We start from the raw sequence: 21,622 nt of genomic DNA on the forward strand, positions 1-21,622 counted from the left end.
CAATCTACATAAAGGCCCTCTCACATCTCAGGAGGTAGAGAGTGGGAGGTGTGGGGGCGGGGCTGAAATTCCCACTCTCTAATCCTGCATTGGTTCCCCTGGCAACCAGCCCATACAAGTCACCTAGGGGCTTTCCAAAAGTCACCTGTTTAACATAACAAAAGACACCTTTATCACTCTCAGTACAGGAAATTCCAAGGGTTTTAAGATCTCTGTGACAGGACTGGGACCAAGGCCAAAGATATATTTCTTATTATAAATCACAATATGACATACAATTGTGATGCACTCTTTGTGTCTGGCTTCCCTCAGCATCATGTTTTGGGGACCATCTATGATGTTGTACATGCGGTAGACTGTTCCCCTTTAATTGCTGAGTAGTATTCCATTTTAGGGCTGTGTCACAGTTTATCCTTTTACAGCTCAATAGACATTTGAGTGGTTTCTCATTTGAGACCAGCATGGAAAAAAAAAGAATAGTGGCTATGAACATTGCTGTCCAAGTCTTATTGTGGACATATGTTTTTTTCTCTTGGATAATATAGTCATGTACCACTGAACGACAGACAGGGCTACATTCTGAGAAATGTGTCATTAGGCAGTTTAATCGTTGCGTGAATATCATAGCGTGCACTCACACAAACCTAGATAGTCTAGCCTACTACACACCTAGAATACATGGTTAGCTTATAGCTTCTAGGCTACAAGCCCACAGAGCATGTTACTCTACAAAACAACATGAGATCAAATCAAGCACAAGAGAAAATGGTGCCATCAAGAGATGCTGTAAACACAAGATGCGTGAGGCTGCTGCTGGCAAAACACGGCCTGCTGTTTTACAGCACTTTTTTTTTATGTAAGTAAAAAGAGTACACTCTAAAATAACGATTAATAGTACAGTATATGCATAAACCAGTGACACCATCATTTATTAATGTCATTACCAAGTCTTACTGGACATAATTGTATATCTATACTCTCATGCGACTGGCAGTGCAGTAGGTTTGTTTACACCAGCGTCACCACAAACACGTATGGCTTTTGTTTCTTTTTCTTTGTCCCTTCGTAACATGGCTACGAAGTTACTAGACAATAGGAATTTTTCAGCTCCATTATAATCTTATGGGACCACTGTTATATGCGGGTCTGTTGTTAACCAAAACGTCATTATGCAGCCCATGACTGCCCCTAGGGGTGGAATAGTTGGATCAATTTATAGGATTAAAATAGTTAAGCTTTATAGAAAACAACCAAAGTGACTGTATTGTCACATTCCTACCAGCAGGGTATGAGAATTTCATTGGCTCCACACCCTCACCAACATTTGTGATATCAGCCTCGTCTTAACCATTTTGGTGGGCATGTAGTGGTATTTCATTGAGGTTTTAATGTGTATTTCCCTGACGACAAGTAATGTTCGGTGCTGTCGTGTGTGTGTGAGCATTTGGCCATTTGTATATCTTTTATAATGTATCTTTTGCCACTATTTTATTACTGAGTTGAAGGAGTCTTGTGTATTCTGGATATAAGGTCTTTACCAGCTGTATGTTTTGCAAATACTTTCTAAAATACTGTGGCTAACATTTTCTTTAACTTAATGATGTTTCTTGAAGAGTAGAATTTTTTTAGTTTTGATCAAATCTAGTTTATCAATTTTCTATTTCATGGTTATTGCTTTCTGTGTCCTAAGAAAACTTTGCCTACTCCCAGGTAAAGAAAATGATATGGGAGAGTTCCCTCACTACAAAAGTTTTAAGCTTCCCTCACTATAGAAAATTTAAGTCACCTTTGCCCTAGTTTCTTAGCTCCTTAGACCCTGGTCTTAATCTCTCTTCTAATCAGTTTCTGAATCCTAAACTAAAGATTGTTCCTAGCCTAAGTCACAGAATGTCTCGCACCCCTGCCTAACAACTACTTAAAAGCCTGTGAGCTATAACTGTAGCCCAACATTCCCCCAAGCCATTCCAGACCTAACTCTTGGATAAATAAACACCATCCCAGAGACCAAATGGGTCTTAATACTCCTCCAGGCCAGTCCATACCTAACCGCTGGGTAAAGTTAAGATAATTGGGCTCCAAGTCCTACTCCTGGAGCCAGCGCTTTCACTTTATTAACTAACCTCTGTCTCTCCTCAGGTAGGGACCATCAGGATACAAGTTATGTCCCAGCGAGGCTTCCAATGCACCTTGACCAAGGCAGATATGAGACCCCTCTTTTTATTTAAGATCAGATAGGGCAAGAGTTTCATGAATCCCCATTAGGTAGGGACAGCTCTACCCGCTTCTCAGCTTGAAGCAGATACAGAAGAAGAGACCTCCCGTCCTTCAACTTCCCATAGAGATTTATGGAGATCACATCTCTCAGGAGAATTAAGGCAGGCAGTTAGAAAAGGTAATTGGGTCTCTGCATTCCTGCACGGCCAACACCATCTATGGAGAGCACCGCCTGGAGACCTCCCAAATTCTTCCCTTATCTGCCCTAATCATTAGCCACTGTGAGGAGACGAAAAGACCATAAATTAGACTGGTCCTGCGCAGTAGAGGGCTACAACGACCTCCATCTCATCCTAGTCTCATTATACCATCATTATAATATCATACATATGCCCAGAAGTTCATTAATGTTATAACAGACTGAACTCTGGGAAGGAACATGCACAGTCTAAGAAGGTGAGGTAACAGCCACTCATCAATCACAGGTGTCAATCAAGTGGTCCTGCATTTGGAGGGGAAGAGCCCAGCCCAGAGAAAAGAAATAAAACCGCCAGACCCTCGCTAAGAAAGGGCCTTGAGCTGCTCTTCTTAGTGCTCTGCCAGCTCCTAATTCTGTGGAGTGCACTATCTCTTCTAATAAACTTTTTTCACCACTTTACCTCTGTGTCTCATTCAATTTTTTGCTCCAGAGGCCAAGAACCTGGACACCACATCGAGATGGGCCCAACCTCCGGAAACGTAGCAGCTGGGATTCCGGCCTCTCACCCAGGAGGCCTGTGGGAAGCTAGCTCACACTCTGCCCAGGTGCCACCAGGTTTGACCCCCAGTGTGAGGGCCAACCTGAGAAGGGCCCCACTCTCCAGTAACAAAAATATTTGCCTCTTTTTTTTTTCTAAGAGGTTTATACTTTTGCTTTTGCATGTTTAGGACTAAAATCTATCTCAAATTTATTTTTGCGTATTGTGTGAGAGACAGATTAAGTTGTTCAAGCACAATTTATTGAAAAGATTTTCCTGTTGACTTGCTTTGACATTTTTGTCAAAAACCAGTTGGTCATAAAGTTGTGGTCAATTTCTGAACCATCTATTGTGTCCCGTTGGTCTATTTATTTACCCTTATGCAATACCGTACTGTCCTGATTACTGTAGCATTACAATAAAGCTTGAAGTCAAGTAGTATAAGTTCTCCAAATGCTTTTTTTTTAAAGATTGTTTTAACTATTCTAGATCCTTTGAATTTCCATATAGACTTTTGAATCAGCTTGTCAATTTCTATAGAAACATCCTTCTGGGACTTTGATTGGGACTGCAGTGAATCAAGAGATTAGTCTGAGAAGGATGGACATCTCAACAATATTGAGTCTTCCAATCCATGAACATGGTATATTTCATTATTGACTTGGGTGTTCTTTAATTTCTCCCTGCAGTGCTTTGTAGTTTTCAGCAGGACAGTTCTCTCAAAGAAGAGATACAGGACATTGGATGGGTGGGATGTGGGAGGTGACGGAAAAATGGGGAGGGAAAGACAAAATGCATGACTTCCTCTTGAGTCACTGGGTATAGATGGAAAAAGAAAGCAACTTGCCCCAAGGGATCCACCATGGATTTGTACTCAGTTTAATTGACCCCAGGGCCATGTGCGTGACCTTCTGAAACCCACCTTTCCACACCCTCCCACCCTGGGGGGGACTCTGAGCCCCAGAACCAATTAATACCAAAATTCCAGGAGGAGGTGACATAGAGTAGCTGATACTGTTTCCAAAGAACCTGCAAAGACCTCTTGACTCTTCCCTCTTCCTGCATGGCCAGCTTTCCTTCCCTGCTCCAGTGGGCCAGGAGGCTCTGTTATAGGACTGGATTCTCCCATCAAGTAGCCTGCTGACTGGTCACTGACGGTCAGATGGCCCCTCCCTCTCTCCCTGTCACTCCTGTCTCTTCAAGCTAATAAAATCTGCCCTGATTCCCCAGCCAGGTTGCTGGCCTTAATCTCTCCTGGCAGGGGTTTGGGGAGAGGCCAAGAAGGAAAGGGACCCTTATGGTGAAACACAAGGACCCAGCCACAAGGTGGGATCACCATGATCTTATGCACATGTGTGCGTGTGCACCTGTGGGTGCATGCGTGAGGGGATGTGGGGAAGCAGAACAGACCCATGTGGGCATCAGGAGCTCAGAGAGAGACACACAGAGAGAGGGACAGAGAGAAGAAAACACAGAAGGTGATAGAAATAAGGCCCATTAGAAGTACAGAACAAGAAAGGTACCAAGACAGGGAGAAAGAAATGAAGGAAAAGTTAGAAAGCAAGAATCAGAGGAAGAAGCAAGGAAAAAGAGAAAGAAACAGGAACAGATTGGAGCTTAAGAGGTTGGATAAAGGATAAAGGTACTGAGCATAGGCTGGAGTCACAGAGAGAGATGGACAGACAGGGAGACAGGACAGAGACACAGAAGCTGAGAGAGACAGAAAGACACGGATGCTAAAACCAAAACAAAGACAGAGGCACAGAGAATGAGAGACAGAGAATAAGCGAGACCAAGACAGAAATACAGGTAAAACAATGAAGACAGGGACAGAGAGAAACAGATGGAGAATGAGAGAGGGGCACACAGGCAAACTGGCAGAGGTGGCATAGCCTGAGGCCCCCAAAAAAGAGAAACTGAGGCACAGAGACCCCAAAAAAGTCCAAAGACATGTGGAGAGAGAGAGAGAACAGAGGGGAAGAGGAAGAGCAAGAAGCTGATGTCCGAAGATGAAGCGACAGTAAGGTCAGAGATGAGAGTGATAGAGGCTAAGGCCGAGAGAGGGAGAGAGAGAGAGAGAGAGAGAGAGAGAGAGAGAGAGAGAGAGAGGGAGAGAGAGAGAGAGAAAGGAAACTGAGGCAGAACAAGAGAATAATGGGGCAGAGCAGAGATGAATTAATTGGTAGACAGATTGTTGGGGAGAGAAAGGGTGACTTAGTAGAGGGATCCAGAAAGCCCTGTGCCCTCATTTTTCAAATGCTTCCTCAGGAACACCCAGCATGTCTCTCCTTCCTCTTTGATGGGACAGTAGCCAAAGCTGGAGGGACACCAGTTAGACCTCAGGGAGAACTTCTCTGAGGAGTAGGGTCTCCTGCTCACAGCAGGAGCTGGGACCTCGCTTCCCCATCAGCCTAATTGCCAAGGAGTCACGGTGGAGAGGAGGGGATTAGGCAGACGGATGCCCCTCCCCCTCCCAACCAATGTCACCTCCTGGCACCGAGTCCAGTCCCCCACCCGGGCCAGGATTACCCTCCGAGATCCAGGCCACAGCGAATGACATCACTCCCAGACTGGGCTTAAAATCTCTGCATGTGAGAGGACCCATTTCCTTCAGCCTCTGCCATCTGACAACTCTGCCCTGGACGTGGGCACTGTCCCTCCTTCCTGAAGGTGAGCGTCTGCAGGAACACCAGAGGGGACGGAGGGAGGGGGAGCAAGAGAGGGGACAGGAGCAGGCAGAAGTTGTGTTTGTTTCAGTCACGATTATTCCCAGTGTCCCGCACAGGCGCTGATGAAGAGGGTATGATGTTTCCAGAACAATGCCACATGGAAAAGAGGTTCCGTCCTGATGTTTGGGGGTGGCTTGTGACTGCAGCAGGAGAGAGTGAGGGTGCACAGGGGGAGCTGGCCCATGGCATAGGGACACTGGAGGATTCACGGATGGCTTGTTGGTGTGGTGACACGACCAAACTCTGCCAGCTTCCGGTGCCGGGGGCTCCTCACCCATTTGAAGGCACCTAGCACACCTCCCTGTGGCATTGTTGATAAACCTTATCACTGCCTGAAACTTTCTCTTTATTTGTGTATTTATGCATTAATTGCCCATCTCCCCACTTGATTTCCTCCCGTGCCTGGCCCGTGATCGGGATGCCTTTTGTTGAATAGATGACTAGATGACACAAAAAGAATTGAAGTGACACACAGAGGGCCAAGGTTTTGTGGCTGCATCAGGAGAGAGGAAGGGTCGACTGACTGCCCAAGGGGCTAGGATGTGATGAGTTGGGGATCACAATGCTGGTGAATTGATTACTTGGGGACGTCACTGCTCCCACAGGCTCCAGCTTTCCCCATGTCCCGTCTTGGGTGGTGATATGTGCATCTCAGTTCCTTGTCTCACTGATGGTGGAGCCCATGGGGACCACAAACATCTGACCTTGAACGAGGCTGGGGGTGTCTCGCCAAGGCCTGGAGTGGAGCCACATGAGGGTGGGTGTAAAACCTGTCCTTTCTCACTGTATCTTGGGCCCTTCATGTGACCTCTCTGGGCCTCAGTTTCTTTATCTGCAAAGCGGGGACAATGATAAGAAGCCACGATGATCCAGTCAGACAAGCGATGGGAAGCCCCTGTCACAGGCATGGGAGGGCATTAGCCTCATTCTGCTCTGGGGGATCGCAGGTTGTTTTGGGGATCAAGAGCAGGCCTCTGGAGCCTGAGATATCTGGGTTCTATTCCCGGCTGTGCCACACACCCCTGGAGAATTGTGTCACCTCGAGAATTGACAGAACCTCACTCAGCCTCAGTTTCCTCATCTGAGAAATGGACATCTGAGCTCCGTGGGGCTGTGGTGAGCGTCCTAAGAAGCCATGTAGCTTGGCGGTCAGAAGGGCACAGGCTCAGGGACAGGTGTTGGCTCAGCTCTGGCTCTGCTGCTGACGTGTGTACAGGACGGGGGACTCTACTTCTCGGAGACTTCGTTTCCTCCTCTGTGAAGTGGGATGATAACAGGACCTACCTTGTAGGAAGTTTTCACTGGATTATCAGCTGCCTGACCTGAGGCAGGTAACTTCCTCCCCTCCCCTCAGGCTCAGTTTCCCCACCTGTAGGATGTGAGGATCTCCATGAGTATCCACAAGGTGTGTGCCAGCCTTCAGGCTCACCTGTCAGAGCACCTGCCCAGGTGGGAACCTGGACCCAGTGGCTGCTGAACCCCAAGAGCCCGAAGCACCAGCCCATGGCCCCACAGGTTGATTCCCAAGGCAGGGACAGTGGTCTCCCTCGTCCCACTCTGGGATCATGAAGCACCATTGCCTTGAAATTCACTCAGCAGGATAATAGGGTTGCCGAGTGAACTAACATAAGGTCAATATTGTAGGTCAACATCAATAGGTGTTGTCTGTGCTCCTCGAAATCAGACACACAAAGCCTTTAGCTGAGTGTCTATCGAGGGAAGAAATCCTGAGGTCCTCACCTTGCTGCCAAAGCCACAGAAAGCTTTCCACCAGGTGTCTGATCTTATTTTTGTTGTTATTATTCTTTGCTGACACCTTGTCCATGAAGTTCTTATCGGATGTCTGAGGAGCGGGCAAACCCTCTGTCCTAGAGGTCATTATCACTATCAGCTGCTTGATCTTGAGTGAGTACCTGCCTCCCCCAGAGGCTCAGATTCCCTCCCTACCTGTAGGATGGGATCATCCAGTGAGAGAAACCTAGGCTTTCCAGAAGGCCAGCCACTTAGTGGGATAACCTGGTGTGGATTCGATGGTGAAGACATCAGAAGTCGATGCTTTTGTTCCAGGCCCCGCAAATTGTCCCTAGCAGGACAGGTTCACAGTTCTGCTTGTTTCCACTCTGTCTGGCAGTTGTGATGGAACTGGAGAAGAGGGAGAGGACAGAGGGAATCCAGGGTGGGGAATGGGAGAACAGGGCCTTCAGGAATTCTCCAGGGTAGGAATCCTGGGTCCCCAACCACAGCCTGTGTGTGACCCTGGGCAAGTCATGGCACTTGAGCCTGAAGATGTTCCCATCTGCATCATAGAAATGCTGTCTCTACCTCCCTAGGTTGTGCTGAGGACTCAGTGATATCCTGCATAGAAAAGGCTTGTGTATGAGTTATCTGTGGCTGCATAACAAGTCGTCCCCAAACCTCCCGGTAAATGTGAAACAGTAAATGTATGATGTCATACGATTTCTGAGGGACAGGAATCCAGGAGTAGCCTCGCTGCATGATTCTGGCTCAGAGTCTGCTGCTGGATTTGAAGGCTTGACTGGGGGGCTCATCTCCATGGCTGTTGGCAGGAGACCTCAGTGTCTCACCACACAGACTTCTCCATAGGACTGCTCGAGCATCCTCCAGAAGGAGAGCCAGCATCGGAAGTCATGTGGTCATTTCTGCGATATCCTACTGGTTGCACACATCAGCCCTGCTCAGTGCGAAGGACAAGTCAAGGGTGTGACGACCAGGGTGAAGATTATTGGGTCCTGCCTAGGACACCAATAGATTCTTAGGATTTAATGTTGTTTTTGTTTTTATTATTATCAGCACTGAGACCCCCAGTGACCTTCCCATCGGGTCCTGCATAATCTTAGCCCACTTTCCCCCTTGATCATTCTGCTCCAGTCACACTGGACACCTTGTTTCTCCTCCAACAAGAAAAAAACTATTCCAGTCTCCAGGCCTTTGCACCTGCTGTTCCCTTTGCCTGGAAAAGCCTCGACCTTGAGACCTTCCCATGCCTAGGAAACTTGGCAGCTCCAAGGTCACCTCCTTACTGAGAGCTCTTCCCTGTTCGTTTATCTGTATTAGATGTGTCACCCTCACTCCAAACCTCGTCATTATATTATTCCACTTAATTTTTCCCGGAATTCTTGAAATTCTCTGAAAGCATGTTGATTTTCTGAAAAAATCTACTTCTTTGTTCACGGTCTGTTTTTCTGACTCAAGTCTGGAAGTTCACTCATGAGAGCAGCGATGCTGCGTGTCTCGTTTCTGGCCACATCCCTAGTTCCTAGAGCACGGTAGGCCCTCGAAAAATATTTACAGAATGGACAGTAGGTCCTTAATTTATAATAAATAGAAGTCTCCCAGGTGAGAGACGAGAAGGATGGGCAGTGGGAGAAGGAAGGAGTAGGAGCTGAAATACATGTCGTCTACTTTTTAGTCATATACTTATTTTTCAAATATTTATTGGTGCCAGGGACAGAGAAGGGATGGAAATACACCTAGTCCTTGCACTCCTCTGACAGAGCTGGGGGAGACAGACAGGTAAACAAAGTTAAAATGTGTCATATTTAATACATGCAAGGTCTTGAGGAACAGGAGAGAGAAAACGTGTGTGTGTGTGTGAGAGAGAGAGAGAGAGAGAGAGAGAGAGAGAGAGAGAGAGATCCAGCTGAGAGTGTGGGACAGCTTCCCTGGGAAGTGATATTTGAGCTGAAACCATGGGGGAGGAAAGGGGTTAGCTGGTGAGAGGGAGTTTTGAACTGGGGAGAGGCATTCCTGGCCCAGGGAACAGCTTGTGTGTGTCCACAGAGGCTGCAAGGTTTTCTGAGACATCTTAAAGAGGGCAATAGGGGATAGGGGCCATGGAAAGGTTCTCATGTGTTTTTCTTTTCTTTTCTTTTTAGAGTTTATATTCTGTTTTTGAAAAGGTGACACATATATATGGTTAAAAAGTAATCCAAACTGCAAAAATAATGTATGGATATAGCACACCTCCCAAGGCAGCCACTTTTACCCTATCTTGTGTCTATAATAATAGCATCTATAATAATAATATTACTATTATTGTCGTTGCCTGACTCTAAGACACATATGTAATAAACACAGGTCAAAGATTGATTTAAGTTATTGGAAACCAGCTATTTCAGAGATGAATTCAAGGACCAGAAATGAATAGTTATTTCCCCATTAATCATCCATACACATAGTCATTACAGACACACATATATCCATCCCTACATCCGTTCATCTAATCATTTATACACACATAACTATGTCCATCCGTCTAGTACAGACATACAACCCAATGGGTCACAAATGGTTGTGGCAGATCATTGCTTGCTGACGTTTTAATACCTTCAGGGTGAGGCACCAGCCTGGTTTGTCTGGGACTCTTCCGGGTTTAACCCGGAAGCCCCACATCTCTAAAAAACTTCTGTCTCTGGCAGACCGGGGACAGCTGCTCACTCTACTCTCCGTGATTCTGCGTGAGGTTGAACATCTTTTCCCGGGTCACAGAAAGAAAAGATTTTGGAGAGGGAAATGGCAGGATCAGATTTTTTAAAGGACAGAGCAGAAAGTAGAGCTTCTATTTACGATGTCCATTATAGCCTCAGCTCTGCTTAATGGACAGCGTCTCAGTGAAGCTTTGAGGACCCTAAGCAGCGGGCCATTTATTAGAGGTGGGGAAACTGAGGCACGGAGCGGCGAGAGAAATTGCCCAAGGTCCCATAGCTAAGAAGAGACTGAGGCAGGATTTGAACCTAAGCCAGCCTGTCACCATCCGGTAACAGGGCGTGTTTGAGCCCCTCCCCCCTTCTCTTGCAGGCCCACTGACCTGGGCACCAGTGTCCAGGAAGATCATGATGGCGTATATGAACCCGGGGCCCCACTATTCCGTCAACGCCTTGGCTCTGAGTGGCTCCGGTGTGGATTTGATGCACCAAGCTGTTTCCTACCCAAGTGAGTACAGTCCTCCCTGCCACCCCAGACTGGCCCCCATCTATTGGGGGCCTCTGGAGTCCCTTGCCCTCAGGAAGAAGATGGGCACTTACAGAGGTGACATCAGGGCCATATGCAAATGCAAAACACTACTCCATGCAAAACACTACTTAGGGATTCAGGAAAGCATACAGACATTCAAAGAAATTTAGGATAGTGGTTCCCTCTGGCGTGAGGGAGAGGGAAACAATCTGGAAGAGGAACCAGAGGAATTTCCATCTGTTAGAAATGCTTTATTTACTTTTTTTTAAAATAAATTTTATTGGGCAATATTGGGGGACAGTGTGTTTCTCCAGGGCCCGTCAGCTCCAAGTCGTTGTCCTTCATTCTAGTTGTGGAGGGCGCAGCTCACTGGCCCATGTGGGAATCCAGCCGGCAACCCTGTTGTTCAGAGCTCATGCTCTAACCAATTGAGCCATCCGGCCGCCCCCAGAAATGCTTTATTTCTAAGAGAAGTGAGCCCTCTTTGTACTTTTGGTGGCATTGTTATTTAGCTGTTTTGTGTTTGTTTTGTTTTTTCATTAAGTTGGACATTATGGATCTGCCACTTGTATAGGCTACAAATGGTTGAACATCCACAGTGGCATGTTTTAGTGCCTAAGAAATTAGAAAGGGACCAAAAAACAAATTCATACATCTCCGTACATGGCTAAAGCCAGCTCACCTCGGGGTGAGGCATGAGCCCCAAAATGACAGGCAAAAAGGGACCCCATACCCAGGGAGGCGTAGTAAGGTCCAGAAGGGTAGGGCAGATAAACACACAGAAGGGGTTTCCGAGCGTCCCACACACCCTCAGGGACTCACACCAGCAGATGAAGAGAATGGAGCCAGGTCACCTGAGGGTCCCATTTTCCTGTTCCCCACCCAGGCGCCCCTAGAAAGCAGCGGCGGGAGCGGACCACCTTCACCCGGAGCCAGCTAGAGGAACTGGAGGCTCTGTTTGCCAAGACCCAGTACCCGGATGTGTATGCCCGTGAGGAGGTGGCCCTGAAGATTAATCTGCCTGAGTCCAGGGTTCAGGTGGGATGTTCCGGCCCTTCTTGGGACCCAGAGTGATGGGAGGAGAAAGAAGCCACAGAGTAGCAGCCACAGTCATAAAAGGCCAGAATAACCCTTTACCCCCATTATTTCACTGGCCTCATCTCAATGCTCCTACCCTTCTTGCTCCGCTCCAGCCAACTGGCCCCTGGGTCTTCCTCTAGCATGCCCGCCAAGCACACTCCTGCCTCAGGACCTTTGCACTCTCTGTTCTCTCTACCTGGAACGTTTATTCCCCATCACCTGTTCAAGTCTTTACCCACCAATCAAGTCATTGAGGCCTCCACCGGCGGTCGAATTCAAAGTTGCAATCTTTCCCCACATCCCCAACTCTACTGCTCCCTCTTTCCTGCTTAATCGGTTCTTCCGTAGTATTTATCACCTTCTAAAATACTATGTGATTTATTTACTCTTTATAATCTGTCTCTCTCAAGTAGAATGTCAGCTCCACTGATGTATATCCCCAGAGCAGTAGAAGACGGTTAATGCATGTTTATTAACTGATTGAATGGATGAATGTATATATGTGTGTGTGTTTGCATGATTGGATATTTGTATGACTGGATGCATGTATGATTCATGTACCAATGTGTATGTGTTTTCTTGTATGATTGTATATATGTACTCATGACTGGATGGTTAAATATATGTGTGTGTGTACAACTGTATGTATATATTTATATATGATTTATGTGTATATTAGATGAATGTGTTATGTGTATATAAATGATTAGATGAATGGATATGGATACATGTGTGTTTGTATGAATGTATGTATGTACAGTTGTATGTATGAATGAGAGGATGGATGGGTGGGTAGGTGGGTGGGTGGGTGGGTGGGTGGATGGGTGGACAGACAGGAAGGTGGGTGGATAGGTAAATGGATGGATGAGTGGATAAGTGGATGGATGGATGCATGGATGATGGATGGATGGATGATGGATGGATGGATGGATGGATGGATGGATGGATGATGGATGGATGGATGGATGGATGGATGGATGGATGGATGGATGGATGATGGATGGATGGATGGATGGATGGATGGATGGAGTGCCCTATAACTGCAAAGTGGAGCGGTGTGACTCTGGTGTGTCTCACCCATAAGCAGCATCATTTCTGGGCACCATGGGGGCTTGCCTGGGCCTCCTCCCCACTCATCCACGGGCGTTCCCCTCTAACCCCCAGGTTTGGTTCAAGAACCGCAGGGCTAAATGTAGGCAGCAGCGGCAGCAGCAGAAACAGCAGCAGCAGCCTCCAGGGACACAGGCCAAGGCTCGTCCTGCCAAGAGGAAGGCAGGCACATCCCCAAGAGCCCCCACGGATGTCTGTCCAGACCCCCTGGGCATCTCAGATTCCTACAGCCCCCCTCTACCTGGCCCCTCAGGCTCTCCCGCCGCAGCTGTGGCCACTGTGTCCATTTGGAGTCCGGCCTCAGAGTCCCCTTTGCCCGTGGCCTCAGGGCCTTCTCTCCCCTCAGCACCCTACACCATGACCTACGCCCCAGCCTCTGCTTTCTGCTCTTCCCCCTCAGCCTATGGGTCTCCCAGCTCCTATTTCAGTGGCCTGGATCCCTACCTTTCTCCCATGGTGCCCCAGTTGGGGGGCCCGGCTCTCAGCCCCCTTTCGGGCCCCCCCGTGGGACCCTCCCTGGCCCAGTCCCCCACATCTTTGTCAGGCCAGAGCTACAGCGCCTACAGCCCTGTGGACAGCTTGGAATTCAAGGACCCCACAGGCACCTGGAAATTCGCCTACAACCCCATGGAGCCTCTGGACTACAAGGATCAGAGTGCCTGGAAGTTTCAGATCTTGTAGCATCTCCCTCCATCTCTGGTCTAAATCTGCCTGCCCGCAGCTTAGGTATTTGGACAGCACCTCTGAGAGAGCAGCAGGGGCCGGTCATCCTTCCAAGGGCTGTGGACGCTTTGACTTCATGAGCAGCTTAGCTCAACACAACCCACCCCTTTCCTCCCTCTCCTGGGGCAGCTCAGTGGGGCTTAGTAATTCTCTCAGCCCAGCACCGTCTCACACCCATTCTAACCACGAGCCCCAGACTCCAGAAACTGGTGATGAGCACTTGCCCCAAGATGAAATGACATTAAACTTTATGGTTGATTTGGGGCTGATGTTTAGGTCAGAATCCAGATGCCCTTGAACAAACAAGTAGGGAGGCTCAAGTCCTTAACTTTCCATTGGGACACTTCCTTAGCATATAGCTAGAGATCCTTCTAGAACTTCCAAAACCAGACTTTCAGAGGCTCCATCACGGAACCTTAGGCCAATTAGATAGTTAAATTAAGGATACATATTGGGCAATTTTACAGACTTCACAAATATCAGGTTTACACGGTAGGTTGAGGGGGCTGTTTGCTATAAATCTATTTCTTCTTAAAGACACTTCATCATTCAACTTTTCATTCATTCGGACATTGAAAATGGACACATTTCGTAGGAGAACGGAAGGCAAGTTGCCTGTTCCATGTCTTTTTTTTTTTTTTTTTCTTTTGTTTTAGGGTGAATTTCACCCAGATTTTGGAGAAATTGTGGTAGTTACATGTGACACGCCAGCTATAGTTGAGGGTATTTCAAAGACAAGAGTAGGTGGACATCTGTAAATATACAAAGGATAAGGGGTGAGGGAGAAACAGATTTGGAGGCAGGCTCACATTTCAAATAGACAATCCCTGTTTTAGATTTTCTTGTTTTCAGTTTCGATGGTGGGATTGGACGCCCTGATTTGGAATGTTTGACAATTTCCGTGGTGTAAATATTCCCACTATGGCTGAGTTCAAGGCACCCGTCTGAAGTCACCAAACTCGGAGTTGGGAAGAGACGTGTGCCATCTGTGCTCGTGAGCTGATACAAGCTGACTCCAGGTCTCCAGCACAGGCAGGCCTGTCAGGAGGAAGGCACAGTGTGAAGAGAGGCTGGGAGGCATCAGATGATTTTTCTGGGTTCAGGCCAGGAGAGGTCCCCACTGTCTGGACCCCCGAGGGGTACACTGCGACCATTAGAGCCCACAGAAAGGGTTTACTCAACGCACCACTTGGTCCTCTCTCGTGGGCCTGAGTCATGCTGGGCTCTGCGACATTAAACCCAGGAGTGACTCGGAGTCTAGTGTGGGACACAAAGGATAGACAGGATGATGGCACATGTTGGGGTGCAGGATGTGGGATCCAGAGAAAATTCACAAGGGAGGGATAGGGAGGAGAGGACACTGTGCTCTGGATCTGAAACCAGAATGCGGGTCAGGTACTTATTTTGCAGACACTCCCACACTCGGTGCTGGAGGCTGGTTCTCAGGTATAAACAAGATTCTGTCCTGCCCCACGGAGTTTGCCATTCACAGAGGAGGGCGTGTCTTGTGCAAACAATTCAAAGGCAGCTTGATAAGGGGTCGGAGAGGATTTGAAGGAGGGTGGAAAGTAATAGCGGACAAAGGACACCGTCTGACTTCAAAAGACTGGGGTCATCCGAGACTTCTCTGGTTGCTGGACAAAGTGAGGAATCAAACTTGTTTGGGAAGTTCCAGGTTCCTTTTTCTGGTCCAGGTCCTAAACTCTGGGTCTCCAGCTGTCCATCGGGATGTCAAAGGGTCTACTTCCCAAAGCCAGGAAAAGTGACAAGGGAAGTGAGGACAGAAGAAAGGGCCAGGGGCCTCCCTCATTCTGTATCAGGCCCCCTGTTCTCCCCTTGTCCATTTCCTGGAGCTCGGTCCCTTCCCCGGCCCCTCTCAGAGTGAAAAATGATTAAAATGTTGAATCCTGCTTAAGTCTGGGTGTTTTTTTTTGTTGTTGTTGTTGTTGTTGTTTTCTCGGAAGGACCGGAAAGGTAGAAACAGGAATTGCTCTGTCCCTTCCCTCTCCTCTCACCTCTGTCTCTGGGGGCCTGGGCCCACCCACGTGCTTCCTCTGTCTGGTCACCGTCTTTTTCTTGCTATCTCCCTAAAGCCATTTCAGCAGGGACGTGGGTTCTAGACGGCCAGCTTCTACCCACATGACCTCCCAGTCTCCCTTTCGGCAAGAGGGTGGTAATTATGCCTCCTGCCTCAGTGGCTCATGTGAGGATAAAAACCCTCCCCCTCAGCCTCCAACCCTCTGCAGCTTCATCCTGCACCTGTCCCTTCTTCCATCTCTGTCCCTCGGTCACTTTCAGTTTCCCACCGTTTCTCTCCAGTCTCTTATTTTCTCTATCTCTCTTCCTCCAGACTATCTCTCAGACTCCCAGGTCCCTGTTTCTTTTTGCTGGATTTTTGTCATTTTCCTTCTTTCTCTTTTCTCTTTCTTCGTATTTCCTTTGCCTCTGACTTTCTGTTTCTCCAACTCTAAGTCATCTTTCTCTGTTTCTGTTCCTCTCAATCACTGAATCCTAGGTTAAAATTTGTGTGTGGGTGTTGGGGGGCGGGGGAGTTGAACACAAGATTGATGGGGTCAGGCAGACTTGCTGTCCGAACATGACCCAGCCACTTCTGGGCAACTCATTTATCCTAGCCTCAGATTCCCCACATGGGGCATAGAGAAAACCTACTTTGAGAGAAATAAATGAGATTATTATATTAAATAGGTGGTCCTGAAGACTGGTCCATGCTAACAACCCAATACACATTTGTGTGTGTGTGTGTGTGTGTGTGTGGTAAAATACACATCCCATAAAATTTATCATTTTTACCATCGTAAAATATGCCATTCAGTGGTATTAAGTACATTCACAGAAGAAACCAAACATAAAAAGGCCACGTATTGTATGATTCTATTTATATGAAATGTCCAGAATTAGCAAATCCATAGAGATGAAAAGCAGATTAGTGGTTGCCAGGGGCTGGGAGGAAGGGAAATGGGGAGTGACCACTAACGGGCACAGGGTTTCTATCTGGGGTGATAAAAATGTCCTGGAACTACATAGGGACCCAGCAATTCCACTTCTAAGTATATACCCCCAAAGAATTGAAAACAGGTATTCAAACAAAAACTTGTACACTCATGTTCATGGCAGCCCTATTCACAATAGCCAAAAGATGGAAACAACCCAAATGCCTATCGCCTGACAATGTATAAACAAAATGTCGTCCATCCATACAATGGAATATTATTCAACCACAAAAAGAAATGAAGCCCTGACACCTGCAATGACATGGATACCCTTTGAAGACGTTGTGCTATATATTTATCTTAACCTATTTTTTTTTTAAATTGAACTTGTACTTGTGCCATTCATGGCATCTTTATTCATAATGGCCCCAGATTGGGAACCATCCAAACGTCTGTCAACAGATGAATGGCTAAACAAACTGGGATGCATCAACTCCTCAGCAATAAAAAGCACTGAGCGCCGGGCATACATCACAACATGGGTGAATAGCATAATAATCCGAGAAAGAAATCAGGCTCAAAGCAGCACATACTGTACGATTCCACTTATATGAAATTCTAGAAAGTTAACGTTAGAGTGGCAGGAAGCCAACTGTTGTTGCCAGGGGCTTGGGGTCAACAGACAGGATACACTACAAAGGAACACAACAATATCTTTTTGGGGTGCTAGAAATGTACCATATCTTGATTAGGGTAGTGGTTCTATGACCATCTACAATTGCCCAAATTCACCAAACTTACACTTCAAATGGGTGGATTTTATAGTATATATATTATACCTCAATAAGTCGATGGAAAAGAAAAAAGAAAAATTTACTGAGCAGGTACTATTTGCCAGACCCTGGTAAAAGCCAATTCTAACTCTCCTAATTCTCAGAACAACCTGTCAGATGGATGCTGTTACTATCCCCACTGCACAGCTGGGGAAACTGAGGCAAAGAGTGGTCAGGTGACCTGCCCAAAGTCCCACAACTAGGAAGTCATAAACTGGCATTTCTATTTATCTTGTTGGGAGGTAGCTCCTCGGGACCCTCTTGGCATTTCTCCCCTCCCCCTATTGTTGGTCCCCTCTTTCACTCCTGCTTCTCTCCTCCCTGTTTCTTCCTTCCCCCTCTCGTACAGGCCTGATTATTTCTCTGCTCTCTTTTCCTCTCTCCATCTCTCCCCTCACCCCCTTGTCTTTGTCTTCCCTCCTGTTCCTCCTGTTCTCTGAGCCCCTCCCGAGCTGTTTCCAGGACTAATTTAGCAAAGCCCCAATCCTCTTACCCAGGGTCCAGCCTCAGCAGAAAAGCAGGGGAATTAGCAAGGATTAGGTTCTGATGCCTGACCCATCGGGAGGGGACTTCGTGGAGACAACCGAGTTTTAACTAAGTGATGCCCTCCCCACTCCTATCCCCTCCATAGGAAATCATGCGTGGGACACACAATAATAATAAAATCATGGCTAAACTCTCTATCGAGCACTTACCACGAGCACTGTTAGGCACTGTCTTTGTAATTCTCCCTCACTGAATCTTCATTACACCATCATGAGGTAAGAGCCATTCCTTCTCCCCTATTTTATGGATCAGAAGGGGTTAAATAAGTTTCCCAAGACAAACAGGATCCAACCCATCTTCTGATGAACCTTAGGTTAAAGAGGAAGAGACTGAGGCTGGGAGGTGAGGATGGAATGGCCCTGGGGACACACAGATTTCCAGAGCAACTCATGTTTGGTGACTTCAAAGATGATAGTTTCAACCCCCTCAAAATATGGAAGAGATGACAGACCGAGAGGGAAACCAAGAGGGGAGGGAAACAGAGGGGGCAATGCATTCTAAGAAGGAGGAACAGAAAGCAGGGCCAAGGAGGAGATTAGGTAGAGAAAGAAAAGATAAGACAGATGCCAGGTATTGTGCAAGGTATTATTTCTTCCAGAAGTATGTGATAGAATTCACCAGTTTGTAAGAGAGTTAATTATGTATTTAATTTATTTACCAGATACATAAGTGTTCATCTTTTAAACTTTTTTCAGAAAGTTGTAGTTCTTAAGGAATTTGTGCACCTCCTCTAAGTTGTCAAATTTATTGGCATTCATTTGTTTAAAATATTCCAGTTTTCACTTCATTTATCTATAGCATTAAATGATATATCAGATATCAGATAAAAAGAAAGACTAAAATCAACCATTTTAACCATCATCTCAAGAAGTTAGGACAGAGGGAAGAAATAGGACAGAGGGAAGAAATAATAAAGATGAGAACAGAAATAAATAAAATCAAAGACATGTTTTGTTAAAGACTAATAAAATTGATAGCTTCCAAAAACACTGAAAAAGAGAAAAAGAGAGAAATTACCAAGGTCAAGAATGAAAAAGAGGGCATTACTAAAGATTCTACGTTAAAGACATTTATGATCCTAACAGGATATTATGAACAATTTTACACTAAAGGAAATTTGAACATTTAAATGACAAATTCCTAGCAAAATGTAACTTACCAAAGCAAGCACACACACACACACACACACAAAATAGAAAATCTGAACAGTCCTATTAAAGAAGAGTAATCCCCAGAATTGAAATTCTTCACACAAAGAACACTCTATGCCCATTTGGCTTCATCCACAAATTCCACATAACAATTAAGATAGAAATTACATTGATCTGATGCCACTTCCAGGGACTTGAAAGAGAGAAAACATTTTTTCATTTTACTTCATGAGACCTGCACAAACTTCAGTATCAAAAACATGAACTCATGAACCAAAGTCCTAGACAAAATATTATCAAATGGAATCCAGCATGTGTCATCCTGACCAAGTTGAGTTTATTTTAGGAATAATATCTCAGGAACGCAAGAATGGTTTATATTCAAAAACCAAGGAACTTGCCACATTAATATACTAAAGAGAAAATCATGTCATCGCCATACGATGGAGGCATTTGATAAAACTCAAAATTCATTTTTGATTAAAAATAAGAAACTCTTAGAAATGAGGAAAAGAAGTGGATTCCTTAATTTGATGAAGGTATCTGCAGAATAATCCTATAGAAAATGTTATATTTGATGTTGAAATGTTGAAAGCTTTCCTTCAGTTACTGGGAATGAGACAGGGCTATCTAGTGCTCAGCCCTTCTCTTCAACATTACTGAAGGTCCATGCAATAAGGAAATAAAAATGCCATCAAGAAAGAAAAGGAAAAAAGGGTATGGCTTAGAGAGAAAGAAGGAAAGGAAAGGAAAGGAAAGGAAAGGAAAGGAAAGGAAAGGAAAGGAAAGGAAAGGAAAGGAAAGGAAAGGAAAGGAAAGGAAAGGAAAGGAAAGGAAAGGAAAGGAAAGGAAAGGAAAGGAAAGGAAAGGAAAGGAAAGGAAAGGAAAGGAAAGGAAAGGAAAGGAAAGGAAAGGAAAGGAAAGGAAAGGAAAGGAAAGGAAAGAAAGGAAAGGAAAGGAAAGGAAAGGAAAGGAAAGGAAAGGAGAAAGGAAAGGAAAGGAAAGGAAAGGAAAGAAAGGAAAGGAAAGGAAAGGAAAGGAAAGGAAAGGAAAGGAAAGGAAAGGAAAGGAAAGGAAAGGAAAGGAAAGGAAAGGAAAGGAAAGGAAAGGAAAGGAAAAGGAAAGGAAAGGAAAGGAAGAAAGGAAAGGAAAGGAAAGGAAAGGAAAGGAAAGGAAAGGAAAGGAAAGGAAAGGAAAGGAAAGGAAAGGAAAGGAAAGGAAAGGAAAGGAAAGGAAAGGAAAGGAAAGGAAGGAAAGGAAAGGAAAGGAAAGGAAAGGAAAGGAAAGGAAAGGAAAGGAAAGGAAAGAAAAAAGAAAGAAAGAAAGAAAGGTGGGAGGGAGGGAGGGAGGGGAGGGAGGGAGGGAGGAGGGAGGGAGGGAAGGAAGGAAGAAAGAGTCAAAGCAAGAGAGAGAGGAAGAAAACCATCATTTATAGATGATATGACTGTGTAGGTAGAAATCCCAAAAGAATCTATAGATAATCATTTAGAATTAATATGAGAATTTCACAAGGTCCTGGAAAAAAGTCAATAAAACAAAAACAGATTATTTTTCTACACTCCAGCCACAAAAAAATAAGAAACAAATTTGGAAAAAAAACTGATAACATTTACGATAATATCAAATACTTTGGGGGGAAAATCTAACAAAATCTGTGTATGATCATTACACAGAAAACGCTACACTATAACAGAAAAAAACATTTAAAGTAAAATGAATGGAAAAGTTGTTCAACTTCATTGGTCATCAGGAAAATACAAAATAAAGCTACAATGATCTTCTGCTGCACACCCATCAACACGCCTAAAATTAAAAGACAGATGATGTTAAGTTTTGGTGAGGATACAGAGTAAAATCATTTTGAAGATCTATTAAGCTTTATCTACTAAATTTGAGAAAGGCCTCCTCTATGGCCCAGAAATTCCACTCCTATTTTGTCAGAAGACATGCACAAAAATGTTCATAGCGTCATTGTTTGAAAAACCCAAAACTGGAACCAGCCCAAATAGCCACTGAGGAGAGATTGGATACATGAACGGTGCTATATCGTACAATGGCAAACTACACAGACATCAGAAGGCAGACAGGCCATTGCTAAGGCAACAGGGATGACTCTTGCAAACAATGATGAACGAAAGAAAGCAAACACAAAAGAAGACACATTCCATGATTCTATGCATGTGAAGTTCAAAACCAGGCAAAACTAACCAGTAGTATTGGAAGGCAGGATAGTGATTACCTTTGGTTGAGACTGGGAGCTGCCATGAGGGAGCTTCGGCATTGCTAGAGGTGTTCTGCTCCTCACTCTGGGAGGCGGACATAGGCAGGTTCACTTTGCGATGACTTATTGATTTGTGCGTTTTTCTCACCCAGTGGTATACTTCAGTGAAACATTTCTTTTCTTTGTTTTTTGTTTTGTTTTTTCTATGTTTCCCTGCTGATGAAGCTGAAGCCCATTTCCCAGGGAGAACAAAGAGGCCGAGATTAGAAACAACAACAAAAAACCCTAAGGGTTGCTAGGTGGGGATGGGGGAGAAGGTAAAGGGATTAGAAAGCACAAATTAGCGATCACAA

The 21,622-nt window shown here is 45.6% G+C and overlaps 1 protein-coding gene across 1 annotated transcript; it reads left to right on the forward strand.

Annotated features, from left to right (window-relative positions):
- The first annotated feature begins 5,551 nt into the window (after positions 1–5,551).
- CRX (cone-rod homeobox) lies at positions 5,552–15,477 on the forward strand. The gene is made up of 4 exons (XM_019752587.3): positions 5,552–5,621; positions 10,499–10,633; positions 11,541–11,692; positions 12,899–15,477. Exons 2-4 carry the CDS (start codon positions 10,534–10,536, stop codon positions 13,523–13,525), a joined length of 879 nt encoding a protein of 292 aa, XP_019608146.2. The 5' UTR covers positions 5,552–5,621; positions 10,499–10,533; the 3' UTR covers positions 13,526–15,477.
- The last annotated feature ends 6,145 nt before the right edge of the window (positions 15,478–21,622 follow it).

Source organism: Rhinolophus sinicus, chromosome 8 (genome assembly GCF_057876585.1).
Source record: "Rhinolophus sinicus isolate RSI-liver-muscle chromosome 8, RSI-T2T, whole genome shotgun sequence".
In the NCBI taxonomy this organism is placed as follows: domain Eukaryota; kingdom Metazoa; phylum Chordata; class Mammalia; order Chiroptera; family Rhinolophidae; genus Rhinolophus; species Rhinolophus sinicus.

Excerpts from the sequence above, each read along its gene's own strand:
- CRX (XM_019752587.3), top strand. The coding sequence starts at position 10,534 with ATGATGGCGTATATGAACCCGGGGCCCCACTATTCCGTCAACGCCTTG. Across the intron at positions 10,634-11,540 it reads CCAAGCTGTTTCCTACCCAA|GCGCCCCTAGAAAGCAGCGG; the intron begins GTGAGTACAGTC and ends TTCCCCACCCAG. Across the intron at positions 11,693-12,898 it reads TGCCTGAGTCCAGGGTTCAG|GTTTGGTTCAAGAACCGCAG; the intron begins GTGGGATGTTCC and ends TCTAACCCCCAG.